Source organism: Rhea americana, unplaced genomic scaffold (genome assembly GCF_003343005.1).
Source record: "Rhea americana isolate MKP2758 unplaced genomic scaffold, rheAme1 scaffold_27, whole genome shotgun sequence".
NCBI lineage: Eukaryota > Metazoa > Chordata > Aves > Rheiformes > Rheidae > Rhea > Rhea americana.
The window spans coordinates 2,729,080-2,745,396 of record NW_028186390.1 but is presented as its reverse complement, the minus strand read 5'-3'; the positions used below and the strand labels follow the sequence as shown (position 1 = coordinate 2,745,396).

General features: G+C 41.3%; 2 protein-coding genes across 3 annotated transcripts in view; one reads left to right on the top strand and one right to left on the bottom strand.

Annotated features, from left to right (window-relative positions):
* Window positions 1–11,585: 11,585 nt before the first annotated feature.
* COA7 (cytochrome c oxidase assembly factor 7) lies at window positions 11,586–16,287 on the bottom strand. Of its 2 annotated transcripts, none has more exons than XM_085308022.1 (4): window positions 16,213–16,287; window positions 13,910–14,120; window positions 13,695–13,835; window positions 11,586–12,186 (listed from the first exon to the last, which is right to left on the bottom strand). In XM_085308022.1, the coding sequence occupies exons 2-4, from the start codon at window positions 14,013–14,015 to the stop codon at window positions 11,738–11,740; spliced, it is 696 nt and encodes a 231-aa protein (XP_085164148.1). In that variant the 5' UTR covers window positions 14,016–14,120; window positions 16,213–16,287; the 3' UTR covers window positions 11,586–11,737. The 2 variants fall into 2 exon arrangements, with proteins under 2 accessions (XP_085164148.1, XP_085164147.1); XM_085308021.1 differs by having other exon boundaries at window positions 16,109–16,275.
* Window positions 14,502–16,317, top strand: part of LOC146594110 (protein zyg-11 homolog B) — a 24,296-nt gene continuing 22,480 nt past the window's right edge. Inside the window, exon 1 of the mRNA XM_085308187.1 lies at window positions 14,502–14,551. Within this exon, the coding sequence (XP_085164313.1) occupies window positions 14,502–14,551 (50 nt within the window). The remainder of the gene's footprint in view (window positions 14,552–16,317) is intronic.

Below are 16,317 nucleotides of genomic sequence, written 5' to 3'. Positions count from 1 at the left end.
CAGTCCTTCCACGTGAAAATGAGAAAAACACAGCTGAACAGCATGTGGAGAGGACAGCACACAAAAGGCTTGCCAGATCATGAGAACATTTGGRGTTTGTTGTGTGTGCTCTTTTTTATTTATTTTATTTTTTTAATATAGATGGATAGTTTCAATCTTTTATCCATTCTGAGTACTCAGACTGCCTGCAAYCTAAAGTGTTGGGGCAGTCTTTAGCCTTTAATGGATTCTGGGAATGCTTCAAACGACTGCCATCAAATAAATGCACAGCTGAGCCTGAGCTAGAAAACCTGCTCAGCTTCCAAAATCAGACCTCTGTGTGCCTGCATCTGTGCCCTGGTTCAGCCCCGGCTACGGACAGGAAGCGAAGTCTGTGATGAAAGACGACGTTTCTGTTCCAGCCCTCAGCTCCTCTGCCTGTCTGGGATGTAAACTCTGTGCAGGCTCATGTTTAGCAAATGCAACGGCACATGTGCATCAGCGCTGCAGGGGCATACTCCCACCAGGAGTTTCACCCAGTACAGATTGCACAGGATTGCACAGGGGATTAACACTTGAACTTCCAGCTCAGGTTGTTCAGACCCTTTGCAGGTACCTAAGAGCTAATTTGATCTGATTGGGGATTATATTCTAGGAAATTAAATGCAAGACTCCATTCACCCTTTTTCCATTTCYGTTCTCTCTAAAAGCTGGCAGCTCATCTTGGTGAGTCTAGTGGTATCTGAAACTGCCACAAGCTGTTCTATCCCTCCCCCTCCCCTAGAGSCAAAAGCAATGGGATTGCCCACAAAATAACTTCTGTATGCAATATGACACAAGCCTTAGATTTGGCTAACCACTCCTTATGTACTATCCACTGGCTGCACATCCTCTTCACGTTTTTTTGGTGCTACATGGACTCTAAGGACATGAGATAAATGATTTGCATATTTTTATGGCAGAGACTTTTGTGAGGTGGAATAAGCAAAAGAGATTTATCATGTGAATACAAAGAGGCAAATGACTACAATTCCAGTCAGTTTTCAGATTTGGACTTCATTAGTCCTCAATCACACATACATTCAAAGGAGACATAATAAATATCCAGGTACACACTTAAACAATTTCCATGTCACCATTATACATGTCAAACTTCTCCCTCTCTACACTGCATCAGGCTTTGGGGAAATTCTGTTCTGTGAATTTACAAAGGAGTTAAAACTCAAAGCCTAGTCTCTATGAAAATACAGCTAAAATTATAAGGAGTGTTGTGGGGAAAAGCAGAAAAGAGCAAAATCAATGGTATCTTTGTCCCATCTAATCTGAAAGCAATCCTGTGGTTCTACAGAGCCTGTGCAGGGGCGGGGGGTTCAGAGATTGGGTTAAAATGCTTGATTTTTTATCCATCTTTTCTTATTATCCCTGGTTCGTCTACATCCTGGGGCAGGGTTAACTGCAATTCTTAAAAGTGAGCAAGAATCAGGTTTTCCCATACACAGCAAAATGTTTGAAAAAATGCAAATTTCTGCTCTATTTCTAGGCTACTTCTAGAATCGATTGCACTAGATTCTATACAAATRGATGAGATTTGAAATCCTAGTGTTATTTGCACTAAAAAGGTTTACAAGTCACGTGAAAAAAAATGAATTCACTTTGAATTAATTACTCAGTTAATCTCACTTTGTATACTCACTTTGTAATCCCACTTTGTATATGGACAGATAAACAGCTAGAAAGAATTTTTCTGCTATGCAGTTTATTCTGGCACAGTACWGCACACAGCAATTTCCAACATGAAATAGCATTTTATGTTTTTAACTTACTAGTTCACGACTCCAAGCATAGGGAGCACTTCATCAATTCCTCTCCACACACTGATCTCATCAATTCGTGGTGCCATGACAAAAGCAGAGGAGAAATGTCCCACACCCCAGGAGCTTTCTGAAAGAAAGTTTTCCCATGCTGCTGCGTTAAGGTTCAATCCAATCAGATTTTGAAATTGCGTCTGTTTCCCAGTGTCTCAATATCTTTGATTCAGATTAGCAACCAGGAACTGAATCAAAGAAATTCATTCTTTCAGGCTTAAACAYTGAAAGATGTTATTAACTTTCCCTCTGACACCTTATGCTCTGAGGCTTGGTGCTCTTCAGAGCGTCGGCAGTGGGCTCCTGAGCGCCAGGYGTCTTCGCTTGCCTCCGTACACCCTTTCCTGAGCTCGTGGGTGTCATGCTGCTGTTGCACTCTGGCGAAGCACCGCRCCTTTGGTTCTCCTTAAGGGCAACGTTTTGACTGGTGCTTCAAAAATGTAAAACTTTTCGACAACTGAGCTAAAATTCTCTCGTAAGAGCATTGCAACGCCCTTGCTTATGGTGTGACGAGAAGTATTCTGGGATCAGTCTGGCAAAAGGCTGACTCAAATCAAGAGGGCATTATTCATTTATTCAAATCATGGACAAACTCCTTAACTAAAATGTTCACCAAATATTATAGTGTGGAAAAAAAAATAGAATGTTTCCAGGGCTTGGTTATGGTAAATAYAGCCTTAAGTTGCACCTTGTAAATGCACAGCCTCTAAGACAAAGTCATCCTTCATCTGAAAGGCCTGAACACTTTACATTCTTGCCTATAGGTCACTAGAGTGACACACAGGCACTGTGAAAGAAATAATTTCCGTCCCTACGCATTATTTAATATGTAAGTTAGAATGGTATTAGGTTAGGAAAGAAAGTTCATATAAAATTAGAATTGGTCAACACAGCTATCACTTATCTTCTATCATTTATAGCACTATATTAACTAGCTTTTAATTATAGTGTTGCAGTTTAAACCATTGGTGGATCAGCATCGGCCCTGTGGTATGATAGTGAGATCTGGGAACATCCACAGACTGTTGTAGGAGTAATGATCAGAAGATGACGTCTTCCAGAGTCAGCAAACAATACTCCTACACATTTCAGGCTGTAATGCAGAGAAAACTGCAATTACACAGCTAGGTACGCTGCAGAASTATTTTGTTTAAGTGTGAAATGTTGTGGAAAGTTTTTATTGTGTATTTTAACAAAACTTTTGTGAGACTCCTATAAAAATTATTCTTTGTATTGAATTTGTTCACCTACTTTGTGGCTTTTGTGACTGTGTCAGTGTGACGGTCCTTAGTGCCCTCCAATACTGAGGARCGTGGAAAACTTACAAAACCAAGCCCCAAAGAGCTCAGCCTTTTAAAAAGATCTAAAAGATCTAAATCTAAAGCTTTTTACTTTGAGTTATATATAGCCTCCCTGAGGCCCAAGGTCTGTTCACMGTAAATACTATGGTGTGCCAGCAGCCAATTTAAGGCAGGTTTGGGTCYTTGTGACAGCTGACTTCACTCTATCTCAGCCTACATAAAAATAAGATACAATGAATTTCTTTTATGTCAACTTCAGAACAAATAAACAACACAATGCAATAGAGAAAATGCTCCACTTAACAAGCCACACAAAATAACTTACCTTAAGATAGCACAGCCAGAACAGACTGCTTACACTGTTGGCAGTGTCACAATTTCTTATTTTCTCTTTAGTTATTAATGACACTTGTGCAGAGGTGGCTACCACATCCTTCCCGAATAATATTCCGTAAACGTTATCAGAATAACATTCAGAGGGAAGTTTCCCATCGTAGTGTTTKTTGGCTTGTAAATAACTGACAAGTCCTTGCCACCTGAAATATTGTTTGGAAAATACAAATCCATTCAGTCCYCTCGCTGACCTTGTGTGACATTAAATGAGTCAATAACCACTCAGTGCCTTGAGCTCCTTTTCTGTACTAGAGAGATAATACAGATTTTCTTCCCAGGAGTTTRCAGGATTTGTGTAAAGCGATCAGAATTTTTAGGGCAGGAAGCTCTGCACGAGCAAGGAGCCCTTCCAGTCACAAGAGAGCTGAGAGGAAATCAGCTCCCCTTTCTTCAGCATTTTTTCCTGAAATAATGAAATGCTCAGACAGAGCCATCAAGTGTCAAAAGACAGCTGTCAGAACAAGGAATTTTTTTACAGGTGTGCAGGGTAGCCCTAACTTCAAATGGGGAAATTACATCGTAGACAAATAACTAACATTTTTCTTCTATGACTTCCCTATCTGAACTTGCTCTGTAATGGCTCTGTGAGCTAAAAAGCAATTCTGTGCCTTGTCATTCACTCTGTGAAGTGCACTAGAAMGCTCTGGGTGACAAGTGCTGTATAAACATGCAGAGGGTATTACCAGAAGTCTCTGGMTTGCTAAGAAAACCCTCCAGGGTACGTTTAAAGCACTGTATTTCAGTTTTCTATAGATAGAATCACATCTTATAGAGAACTCCTGAGATACTCAATGAATTAGAGTGCATGTATGCATTATAATTATGGTGCTTGCAAATCCCCATTTGAAATAAACCTGCCAAAGCGGTCTCAATTTTACCAATCCATATTATACAAGTTTTTTTATTAGTTGATCCAAGGGAAAAAAAAAAGATTTTAAACTATACTATATTACAAAATCATATTACCATATTACAAACAAGACTGCAAAATAAAGTATTGTATAAAAAATCATATCTGAAACTACTATGCTGCTGGTAATTATTACTGTAATTAGAAGGGACTAACAACAAAATAGAAATATGTGATATGGTCTGAAATTAGTACAATTAAATGTTAWTGTGTCTCTTTCAAAAGTTGATATTGAAGAATGAAAGCAATGGGAAACTGCAGATATGGAATARGAAATTAGATATCTAAAATTTGGCATTAGATCATTAAAATCTTAAGGGTTTTAGAAAAATCTGTTTCATGTAGATTCTGGGCCAYACTGTTGATACAATGTTTGGAAAATTGGAGCAAGACACTAGTTCGATACAGAAATGCAGAGCAGGGACCTTGCCCGCTCTGAATCTTAGCTTGTGGGATCTCTGGATCGCAGGTGTCCGAGCAGGTGCATACAAACCGCCTTGTATCAGGGCTTGACTTGAACCCCCGGATGTTACCGCAGCACAGATTACTGCAGTAGTAACACAACTGGATACATTGCCTATTTTCTGTTGTGTTTCTTATTGTGCTATGACACCTCTCCCTTCTGCTTCACCCCTGAAAAAGCCCAACTCCGAGCAGAGTATTCCCCGTCCAGGGTCTAGTGAAGAAGACTCTGACAAGTGCAGGGGAGGAAGGAGGACACATTCCCCCTTCTCCATCTGCAAAGGGGGAGAAGAGCTACCTAGGAGATTTCCTCTCTCTCAAGTGGTAATGGTAAGAAATTCCCAGTAGAGTGACTTTTTTCACACATTGAATAAAAAGCTTGTACTGTAACAAGGAGCACAACATTGTTTTGCTTTCTTAGTGTGGTGATTACCCACACAAAGTCACCGAGACCATCCATCTGGGGTGCTCAAAGAAGGCACTACGCTTTCTTCACACACACTTTGCAGAGAGAGAAMGTTACTGGTAGCAGAGTAAAAGGTAAGCAAGCTTCTGTTACAACGTAACACAGAAACACAACCACCAGAACAAGTCTGGTTTTCCTTTTTACAATATTATGTAGCTTCTTTACCTAATATCATCTTCTGTCCAGAATGAATTCAAATGTAATTTTACAACATGACATGATATGACACTAGTATTTTTCTGTATCTCAGTACAAAACCAATGCTCCATTAGCAATCGCTTTGCAGTTGTGGGAAGCAGGAAAATAGTCCTGTAGTGAATGCTTTCATCATTTATAGCCAGGTATTCATAAGTGTATTTAATTAATTAGACTTGGTCATCATTCTTTTTGAAGCAGATTGCTGCTTTATTAAAGGAGGTTGGCTGTGTGCTTTGATCAATGTAAACAAGTGAAAGAAAACCGGTTCTAGGAGCTGCAGAGCTGCTTTGTTTGTAACACAAGTGACTGCAACTGAAAAGACCAACAGGTCTTCCATACTTTCAAGTATGCTCTCAGCATCATATATCTAGCACTATCTTTTTATAACCTCAGAGACTTTGAGGAACAACTTCTTCCCCAAAGGGCATACAATTGAGCCTTTATAACATCAGTGAAAAAAAGACCAGGCAGACATTGGTCTTTTGAAGATATCCTCCTAAAATTACAGCACAATGGTTATAAGCCAAGATTTGCATTACAAATTTCTTCACGGATTTTGCTTATGACACTCTTGAMCATAATCTCCAGGTTGAGAATAGACTGCTTGGAATATCATTAACTGCRTATGACCTGTAATCCGCTGAAGTGAGACAGGCTGATCCATCTGGATGCTTTGTCAGTCTGGAGGAGGAGTAGTCTAATAGGAGAGGGCCTTACATATCYGATGCATCTGTTGCAGCATCATCACTTGCTCGGTCAAAAAAAACAAAACAAAACAAAACAAAAAAAAAACATATATATAGCTGTGTCCCACCTGGGCAGCAAGCTGTTCACAGAGAGCCTCAAAACACTTTAAACCAGTTTTGATGGTGATTTCACATACCAAAAGAGCCTTCCTTTGTACTAACACACTTGACATTTTATGCAGAAAGTTTCATTTTAAACTTTTCAAGCCTCTGTGAGTCATCTAGTTTTACAAATAGGCTCAAAACAAACAAACAAACAAACAAACAAAAAAACCCAAACCCTGCAACATGCACTTTCTATGAAGTTTTGATTATATATATAATGTGTGCCACTTATTTAGGGTGTCCCCAGTCCCAGGTGCCTGTTTGCTGCTATGCTGTCTGTGTGCACCCGCAGGGATTACTGACAACCRTTAGTCCTCTTGGAAGAAAACCTGCATCACCATGGCCCAGCCAATGTTCAGACTAAAGATCCAAATGCATCACTTGGAGGAAGTGAACATTATAAGCTCAAAAACAAATAAAATAAAATATCAGGTCTTAAAATTTCACCTGCTTCTCCAATTCCATGAGCCACCTGTAGCTGCTTACTGCAGTACACAGAGCTTCTCAAATGTTGTAGCACTACCCCTCTGCATCCTCACTGTGCAGAGGTGGCATTTACTTGCTTTTCTCAAGTGAAACAAATGCCTAGAACTATATCTAGCAAATAATCAGGTAAAGCCTCTTCCTTTAAAAGAACTTTACTTTCTTGAGCTGCCATAAAAAATGAACTGAATTTTTTGTTAGCAATCTCACTTTTGTTACTACCACAAATTTTTTTGCAGGCAGCTGAAAACAGCGCCATAGGCCTTATACCCACACTATACAAGAATGTTTTTCATATACTGCCACCTGTCGTTACAGTGTACACACTTTATCATCACTCTATGCCTTTACGGTTTTTATTCCAGTTCAAAGAAGCCTTTAATACAGSTTCTATTACAATGGAAATACCTGCGTTAATTCATACATGATCTGGCTGAAATATACTGAGAATATACTGAGATTGTTTAATAATTTATTCTGCAGTACATATTTTCAATTGTGGCCAGATTCATCTTGGTTTTTCTCCTACTTGATTTATTTCAGTGATAAATCTTACTCTTTATCCAGACCACAGCCACATCATTCATGTCGTAAGTCAGCAGAATAACTTAGGACAATGTGTACAAACACATATCACAAGCCTTACACATATTTATGCACACTAAAATTATAAGAAATTGCATGGGTACATGAATATAGCTACATTACATACACTGCCCTAGTTATTTAGATTGCTGTTTCAGAACAGGTATGCAACTGCATTTAATTGGAGCCCAAAATCTAATCAGTCAAGACCAYGTTTCCTAAATTGTTACAAAAAAAATAACAGAAATAATGTTGCAGAACGTTGCCATAAACTGCAATAATTTACGTGAAATTAAATAATCACTGTGATCACTGTGCACTCAAGAGAGTCACTAYAGTAGTCAGGCACAGGTGGGAGTCAGATACACTGCGACAAACCAACTGGCATGATGCTAGAAACAACATTCAGGCTAAAGGTATTTAAAACCTGTGTGCACACGTTGCCTGAAACTGGAGTCTCCTGCCTCAGAAACTTTATCTGTAATTCAGGAGATCTGGGGCAATTCCTTGCCCTTTTCACTTTTTTCCTCTACAGCGTGGGGCAGCTCTCTTAAACCCTCCCTGCCCCTGTGTCTTATTTGTGCAGCAATGCTGGAGCTCCTCTGCCTCCCACCTGTTGCAGCTACATGCTCTGGAGGGTGAGGAGCTTTTCCTCACACCTACTACCATGCCTGTTCCTCCCCGTTTGGGGCTTCACATCACATTAAAGTGACTGTTTCTGGATCCAGATTGGCCAGAGAGAAGCTTCACATTCCCAGGCCTGCAGCAGCGTGTCCCCCTAGACCTGGGATCGCCACCACCTGCAATGTCTCTGCCCAGGATCAATGTGCAGCCTCAATAAGCTTCTCATGGTTAACAGGATGACAGAACAAGCCAAGAACAGCAGTTCTGTGGCTAAAAGGAGCCAAACTAGCATGCTTTCAGAGTGCAAGTTGTGAGAGTTAGGCAGTATGCAAAAGCAGCTTGAGATCTGTGCTTGCTACAGCAGGCGGTTAGCTCAGAGATGTGGGATCCATGATAGGTTGGACTAAGCAGAACTGCAAACACAGCAGGAACCTTCACACAGCACCCAAGCTAGTCACAGCTTGTATTGAGTTACAGTTCCTGGTTATACACATTTGCATTGAAGAAAAAAGAGACTACTCTATTTGGAATAAATATATTTTCAGAAATTACTCACTTTGCAAGACTGCTCTTTGTTCTATTTAATGCTACAATGCACAAATTTATTTCCATCTGYCACAGTGGATCTTCCTATTCAAAATATCAACATTTTAATTCCTGTAGCTCTAAAAAAGTGTTCTTTCTTCCTCACACTTTTGTTGAAAATGCAAGATGGGAGTTGAAGCCAAACACAGCTCTGCTGTTTCACCAGCAGTTACTGGCTGTGCCTCCCCAGCTCTCCAGCTGAGCTTTTCAAACAGCCATGAGACCCATAACCAGCAAACCAATGGGGGAAAAGACACTTAATGTATATGTGGGCATTCGTATCCCCCTGTCAGTGAAAGTCACTGGCTGAAAACCCACATTTGTTCAGAGAACAGRAAATAAACTGCTTGAAGCCTTCCTCCCAGCATTTAAACTGGAAGCGAGTCCAGCAGAGTCATGCTCTCACTGTGTAATAGCGTAAGGCAAACAAGGTGAGCACATTCTATCTCCCCAAAACTGTGTGCCCATTTTTATGTTTCAGGTGGAGCAAGAACACCTGCCTGATCCTCAGCATTCAGCTGTGTTTAAAAACCAATGTGCCATAGTTACCAAGAGGACCAAAAGGAGGTATRGAAAGGAACTGCTCTGCCACCTGCCAAACTATCAGCTATTCCCTGACTGAAGACTCCACTCTCAGAAATATATTTTCAGACTGAGCTCTGTCCCTCTCTAGCAACTAACACCACCTTTTCTTACTTCATGTATTACAGAAATCTAGAGGTAACATAATTCCACACTATAAACTCTGTGCAGACACCTTGAAACTAGCTGCCAATATTTTTCATCATTTGYATTTGAAGATATTCAAACACCTTCTTTCACACGTTATCTCCTGAAGCTATCGCATGCATTTAGAATCCCTAAGAGTGGTTGTAAACACCTAACCTCCACCTCTCACAGAGCAGCAATCTCACTGCATTCAATATGATCACTTCTGTGCACACTGAAAAGGCCTGGGACTTGACCTGTAAGCTGCAGTCTCAGAGAAGGAAGAAAGAACCAGCTGCAGTTTTTACAACCCTGGCAGATCATCAGCTTTTCTAAAGAGAAGGTAGTAGAAAATATACTAAGACGYTGAATTAATTGCTCATCCTAAAATATGTGGTAAAAATTAATTAGAAATCATTCTTTAGTTTCTGCTATTGCTAGGTGGTACGCTGGGCACACTGAGAAGTGCACAAATACATGCATTTTGCTGACTTGCCAAGCAAACTTACATTCTCTTCAATAGCATGATTGTAGCACAAACCAGAATCCAGTACCTCCCTGTGCTCCTTCAGGGGCAGCGCTCCCCTCAGACTAGCAAACCCACATTACTACCAGTTGCTAACAGTTCCTCATAGCATCTACCACAAACCCAGCARCTGAGCACAGCCTCCAGCACTTACACAGGAGTGTCATATCAGATGTGTGCCAACTCTGTTACAGGCGAACTCTTAGAATAAAAGACAGTATTTTTCACTGTCAGTTACCACAGCTTTTGTCTTCTCAGACTGAGGGATACTATTTTTAATTTGCACATAAAAGATTGCACCAAGAAATTGCAAGCTGCTTTTTACCATAAGAAAAGGTCAGTGTTGTAGGAGATTCATATCACAATGTTCAGCAATATAAGCAAATGTATAAAATGGCAGATGGGACCAAAAGCATTAATCAGACTGAGTATGACAGCAAAGCATGAAGCTAAGCAGACAGGAGACTTTGTGAGTTTGCACTAGCACCCCCTGGGCAAATCAGCATTCGTGGCTTGACAGACAACCATACATACACAGTGGGGCCAGCATAGGCAGGTATTTCCAAAAAATGAGCRTACAAGAATGCAGCTCACATTGTTATCGACACAGCTCCAACATTAACAGGTTGTTGTCCAACAGAAATCTAGTCCAGTTTCATAGGGCTACAGCTCCTTTCAAGACAGAGCAGCTTAGTACTAACTCCCTCCCAAAACTCTAGACTTCTGCCAAACACAGCTTTTCCTTTTATGCTGAAATATTCCACTGTAGTTTCTTTACATTCAAAACAAAACAAACTCACAAAAAAACAATGCAGCAGCCCTTCCCTCCCCCCGAATCAAAGTTTTCACAACTAAAGTTATTCTTGGATAAAATATTACTGATTTGACTCCATTTCGATGCTGAATTATTTAGAAATCAAAGCATGTCCAATAATTCAATTCTACAATGTTAATTTACAATCAAATAACCACCATTAGTAAAATTAAAAGAATCATACTCAGTAACAGCCTGTAAAACTTAAGAGACTGATTTAATAAATCAAAGCTTCTCAGGTGAAGCTACTCCACAGAACAAGGTATTTTTTTTTTTTTTTTTTTCCTTTTTTCCTTTTCCTGGTTATAAGTGTTGTTCTGTCAAACTGTTGTTTGATGACAGAGCAAATAAATCAGCAAGTCTTAATACAACTTTAGGACAACAAATGTTACTTTCAGCAAATGAATTGACTCAAGTTTCTCGAACCATCATGCTAGTGAGCAGCCTTAGAGCAGACCATCCAGGTGTGAACATTATCAGAGCTCCACAAGTGCTTGTAAGATTGTGGGTACAGTTTTGAATGTTGAAGTTTGAACTATCTTGCAACTATATATTTTTTTGTATTAGAACTTGTCCTAATACAAGCCTTGACACTGAAACATTACACACAAGTGAGAGCGCTCCATGCTTGAAACCACAGGGACAAATTTGCCAAGTAAGCTGATGTTCTTTTCAATAGCGTGATTGTAGCACAAACCAGAATCCAGTACCTTCCTCCAGTACCTTCCGAAAGACCAGAAGTTTTTGCCCTCCTTAAAGGAGCGGAGGAATCTATGTATTACACCTAAAAACATATGTATTTAAAGTGGATAAAGGCACAGCAGAGTTGACCATGTTTGTTGTGTCCACAAAACATAGGTTTATTTGTATATGCAAAAACTTACAGAATGTTTATTTACTAYGAGTAAAAATTTTATGCCCATGTGATTTAAATAACAAGTTCACTACTTGACTTGACTGCAGTCTTAAGAACTGCAAYTGACAGTTTTACTCCCCAAATGTTAAAGAACTTGATGCTTCTTTCTGTTCKTTATGCAGCTGTTTTGCCCTGTTTTTCAAAGCTTCTGCCTTGATATCATTCTTCTCAACGCCATCTCCCATTTTGTACATTCGACTGGCATTGGCACAAGCCCACATATGACCCAGCTCACAYGCTTTCAGAGAATACTGCAAAGCATGGTTCATGTCCTTAGGGACCCCAGGTGCTCCTTGGAGGTATATTACACTGAGATTGAAGCAGCTAGGAGCAAAATTGCCATCACAGGCTTTTGTGTAATAGTCTCTAGCAACAACTGGGTCAGATTTGTCATCATTTACTCGCCCATCATGGGCCAACAGCCCGACGTTGTGACAGGCGTTTATTGACCTCTTCCCACCTTTCTCACATGACTTCATGAAGGAGTTGTAGGCAGCTTTCAAGTCTGGRGCAAGTCCACCTGTCAGCCAAGAAAGCAGAAGATTACAGTAAGCACATGCTGCGTAACTGTGAAATGGATGGGAGCTGCATGCTTTGCAACACACCTCCCAATGCTCATAGCAGCCCTCGTTATTAGATACTACAGTCTGCAGTTAGGACTTCAGAGACAACTGCTCAACTCAGTTACAATGGGTTTACTAATGCCCTCAAATTAGGAAATCCTGCTCCACTGTACGGTAATCAAGCAGACAAAAAAACTCCTTCCACTACTACCTACATAGATCCCTAAGTACCTTACACTAAAGAAAGGGTGGGTTTTTTTTGCCCATATACTTATTTGTACATTGACATTGTTACCTGTTTAAAACTACAATAACAACATCACGTTCATCACTCATGTTGCTATTTGGAGGTAGATTCATTAGAGTAACTGCTTCCAATCACTGTACCAGCAGACACTTTGGCAGACTCGAGGCCTACATGTTTGCATATCTGCAAATAGTGTCATCAGTCTGCAAAATTATTTCTTCCTGTTACTTTCTGTAACAAAAAAAGACAGGAAGAAATCTAAATTGTAAAAACATGACATAGCAACATTCAGCACTGGATAAAACCTACCCTTATGGTGAAAAAACCTATTAAAATACATGTAATTAAACATAATTTAAATTTGTTTCCTCAGAGGAAAGTAGTTCAGATAAAMCAGGCTGAAAATAAGATCTTTTTCATCCTGTATCTAATACACTTATTTGGGTAGYAAAAGAAGTATCTTAATAGGTTAAGATTTTCTAAGCTAGAAAACATACACGTTTTTTGTCCTTGCATTGTCATTGTCTAGAAGATGCAGATAACTCAGAACAACAAACATTTAATTCTAACCTGACCTGCAGAAACACAAATGCATGCTGCAGACCTCTCTAAAAGTAGCTACAGTTCCATTACCATAACTAAGACTTCTGTTTTCTCCTCAGTCTTCCGGGCTATAGAAACCTGTGAAGACAGATCCGATGTAGCAACTTTGAGCATGAACTTATAAATATATCTTGCAGGGAAGTGCCAGCGACTCTTAACTAACTGAAAAAGGCTGAAGACTGTACAACAAAAGTTTTCCACCTTTCCCTCACTTTAACTGTGAGGCCATATAAGAGGAAGGGCACTTACTTCCTTCTTCAAGGTCAGGAGAAAATGCAAGTACTGAGCACTTCCTGAAAAAATAAGAGGTGCATTTTCCCACAGGCATCCAGCAGCCTCCATGTGCTCYACAGCCCTTACAGCTGGGGAGTTCACGCTCCTGGTGGGGCCACCACACAGTGGCACCTCTGTGCTGCGGGTAAAGAGCAGAACCCRCTGCATAATTAATAATTCACCACTGGGCAACACAACCGTGCCACCAGCTGCTCAAGCACAGGTGTGGTGGCACCAGACTCAGAGGTTTCCAAGGCGACCCGACAGCAGGTTAGGGAAGGGGCCTCACTGGGGGTCTCAGGAGAGCAGAAAAAAAGGCCACCTCCCACCATCCCAGCTCACCTTTCCCGATGGCCTGGTATGCCCCCAGCTTGTAGCAGCTCTCACTATGCCCGTGCGCCTCGCAGTTGCCGCGCAGCACCCGCGCCGCCGCCGCGAAGTCCTTCTTCACGGCCTCCAAGTAGTCGGCGAGGCGCTGGCACCCTGCAAGGCAGCGGTCAGGGGGGAGCGGAGCGGCGGGGAAGGGGACCCCGCGGCGGGGGTGGACAACGGCTTACCGTCAGGGTCGTTCTCGCGGTAGCACTGGTAGCTGTACTCGACGTGCAGGTTCTCCAGGTAGCCGCGCACCTCCTCCTCGTCCTCGAAGTTCACCAGCCCGGCCATGGCTGCGCCGCCAGGCCGCCGCGCGAGCGCCGAGGCGTCGATGCCAGGCCGCCCGGAAGAGCGCCGAGCGCGGGGTGGTGGTGGGATACTGAGAGCACCCAGAGACTGGTAAGCAAGTAATAAAACATAACAAACCGTAGTTCTCTAGGTAGGGCTGAATTTACAGTTCAAGCAAGATGTGATGTTAGGATACTTTACAGAAAGCACGGCACACTTTCCAACTTGAGCATTCCTGAGCACAAACTGAACTTTCTTAGTGTGGCAGCACATTAGAAGTTTACATGACAAACTGCTTAAATTAAAATTAATTTCAGAGAATACTTGGCAATATTTTGTCCCAAATGATTTCAGTAATATAACACAGACTTGTCAAGTTTTGGGGTTAAATAGAACTCAGCTAAATCTTGTGCATAAGCTCCATAGGAAGAAAGCAGGCTGTCCACAACCAGCCACAGCTAATTGCTAGGACTACTGTAGGTCGGGCCGATGGCACCACCTGCTGGACAAGTTGCCAAAACTCCAAATAACAACGGCTGGTAAAAACACTGCTGTATTATTTGTTAAAACTTTCCATAGTTTTCAGTTTTTGGGTTGAAGTTACCACACACTGGCCACACAAAACAAACAAACAAACAAACAAACAAAATAAAGCTTGTTCAGCCGAAAACACTGACATGTTTGTGAGAATGCAAATAAAAGAATGTATATTATCTCTCTCTCTTTCTCCATCAGGATATACCTGAGAACTTTCCTGTCAAATCCTCTTCTGCTYTGTAGAAGGGCTTTGGAAGATGAGCTGCTTTTATGTCAGCATGACTGCTTTTTTCTGAAAATCATGCTTTGAAAAATTTCCATTTGCACTGGCTCAGTAGAAACTCTGGAGTTTGCTGGTTTAAATACCCAAGAGTCTGTTCTTGCTGGGGTTTTGCCATTTCTTATGCCCGACAGAGCAACCTCTATCCCAGGACTGGAGCAGCACAGCAAGGCTTCCCTTGCTGCTGCACTTCTTGGGTACTGSGGGGGCTACACACTAGCACTGAGCAGGGAATCAGCCTGTCTCTCCAAAGCTTTCACTGTTTGAGCCCAGATAGGYGAAAGGCAAGTATTTCTTATCATAAATGCAGGTGGAATGAGAGAAATAAAGTAAGCGCAAGCTATCTGGTGATACTCAGGTTGGAGGCAGGGAATGAATTTGGAAGTACATGTGAAAGAAAAGAGACTGGAAACTCTGAAAGACATTAGGAAGTGGGAGAAACAAAGACTGGAGTACAAATAATAATACTAGCTTTTCCTTTTAATTATCTAAACTAATTTATGCTTCCATAATTATATTTCTTCTAATGAGGCTGGATTTTTAAGTGGTTAAATTCAGAAGGTAAGGACTTCTGATTCTGTTCTTGTCTTATCCTGAGGACATCATTTATTTTCCCTGCCTCAACATCCTAATCTAAAGAATGGGACTAGGACTGACCYGTCATGCAATTGTTAAACAGGTAAAATTGTGTTTGTAGAATATTTCTGTTTGCAGAATATATTGTCATCATCTAATGGCAGAAACATAAACTGTTTCTTTTCCTTAAATGTTTATTCATATGTTGTTTGCAAGCAAATATTATTCAAAACTTCTGTATACAAGAACAGCAACTCTGTAAAAGGTTTAACCACCATCATGTCTTTATAATTTCATTTCACCTAGATGGGCTAATTGTATCACTCTTTACTTTGTATCCTGACACAAAAATAACTACATTTCACTTYATCAATAATAAATTGTAGTGTGTATCTGTTGGGACAGAGGTTTTCAACAGTAAGACCGTATAGGAAGCCTGAAATTATACTGTACTCAAGTATGTGGCAAAGCTCCTCTCCAACTTGCAGGAAGCAAAACAGATTATTCATATCACCGTACGAAACTAGTTCGAGCAGGAAATAGATTTAGATACAGAGGTCGATCTGCAAGCAACAGGCATAAAAGCGACGTCGGACTCCAGAGTGCGAGAAAGGTTCCCCCCCAACAGGGAGCGGCCAGCTGAGCGGTCTATAAGCGCTTAACTCCTCAGCTGAGCAAAGAGCACTTGCGTGCGAAAACTCACCAGCCTTTCTTYCTTTTCTTTCCTTTTTTTYCCCCCCTTTCGTCCTTGCTCCGACGTGAAGCAGCTCGAAGCTCTCACTCATGTCGCGCCGCCGCGTAACGCACCTCGCCGCGGCCGCCGCGCCCTCGCCACACAGCGGGTCCCTTTAAGGGAGGCGGGCTCAGCGCTGCTTCCCGGCCGGCTGAGGCAGATTCCCTTCCAGGTCGGGG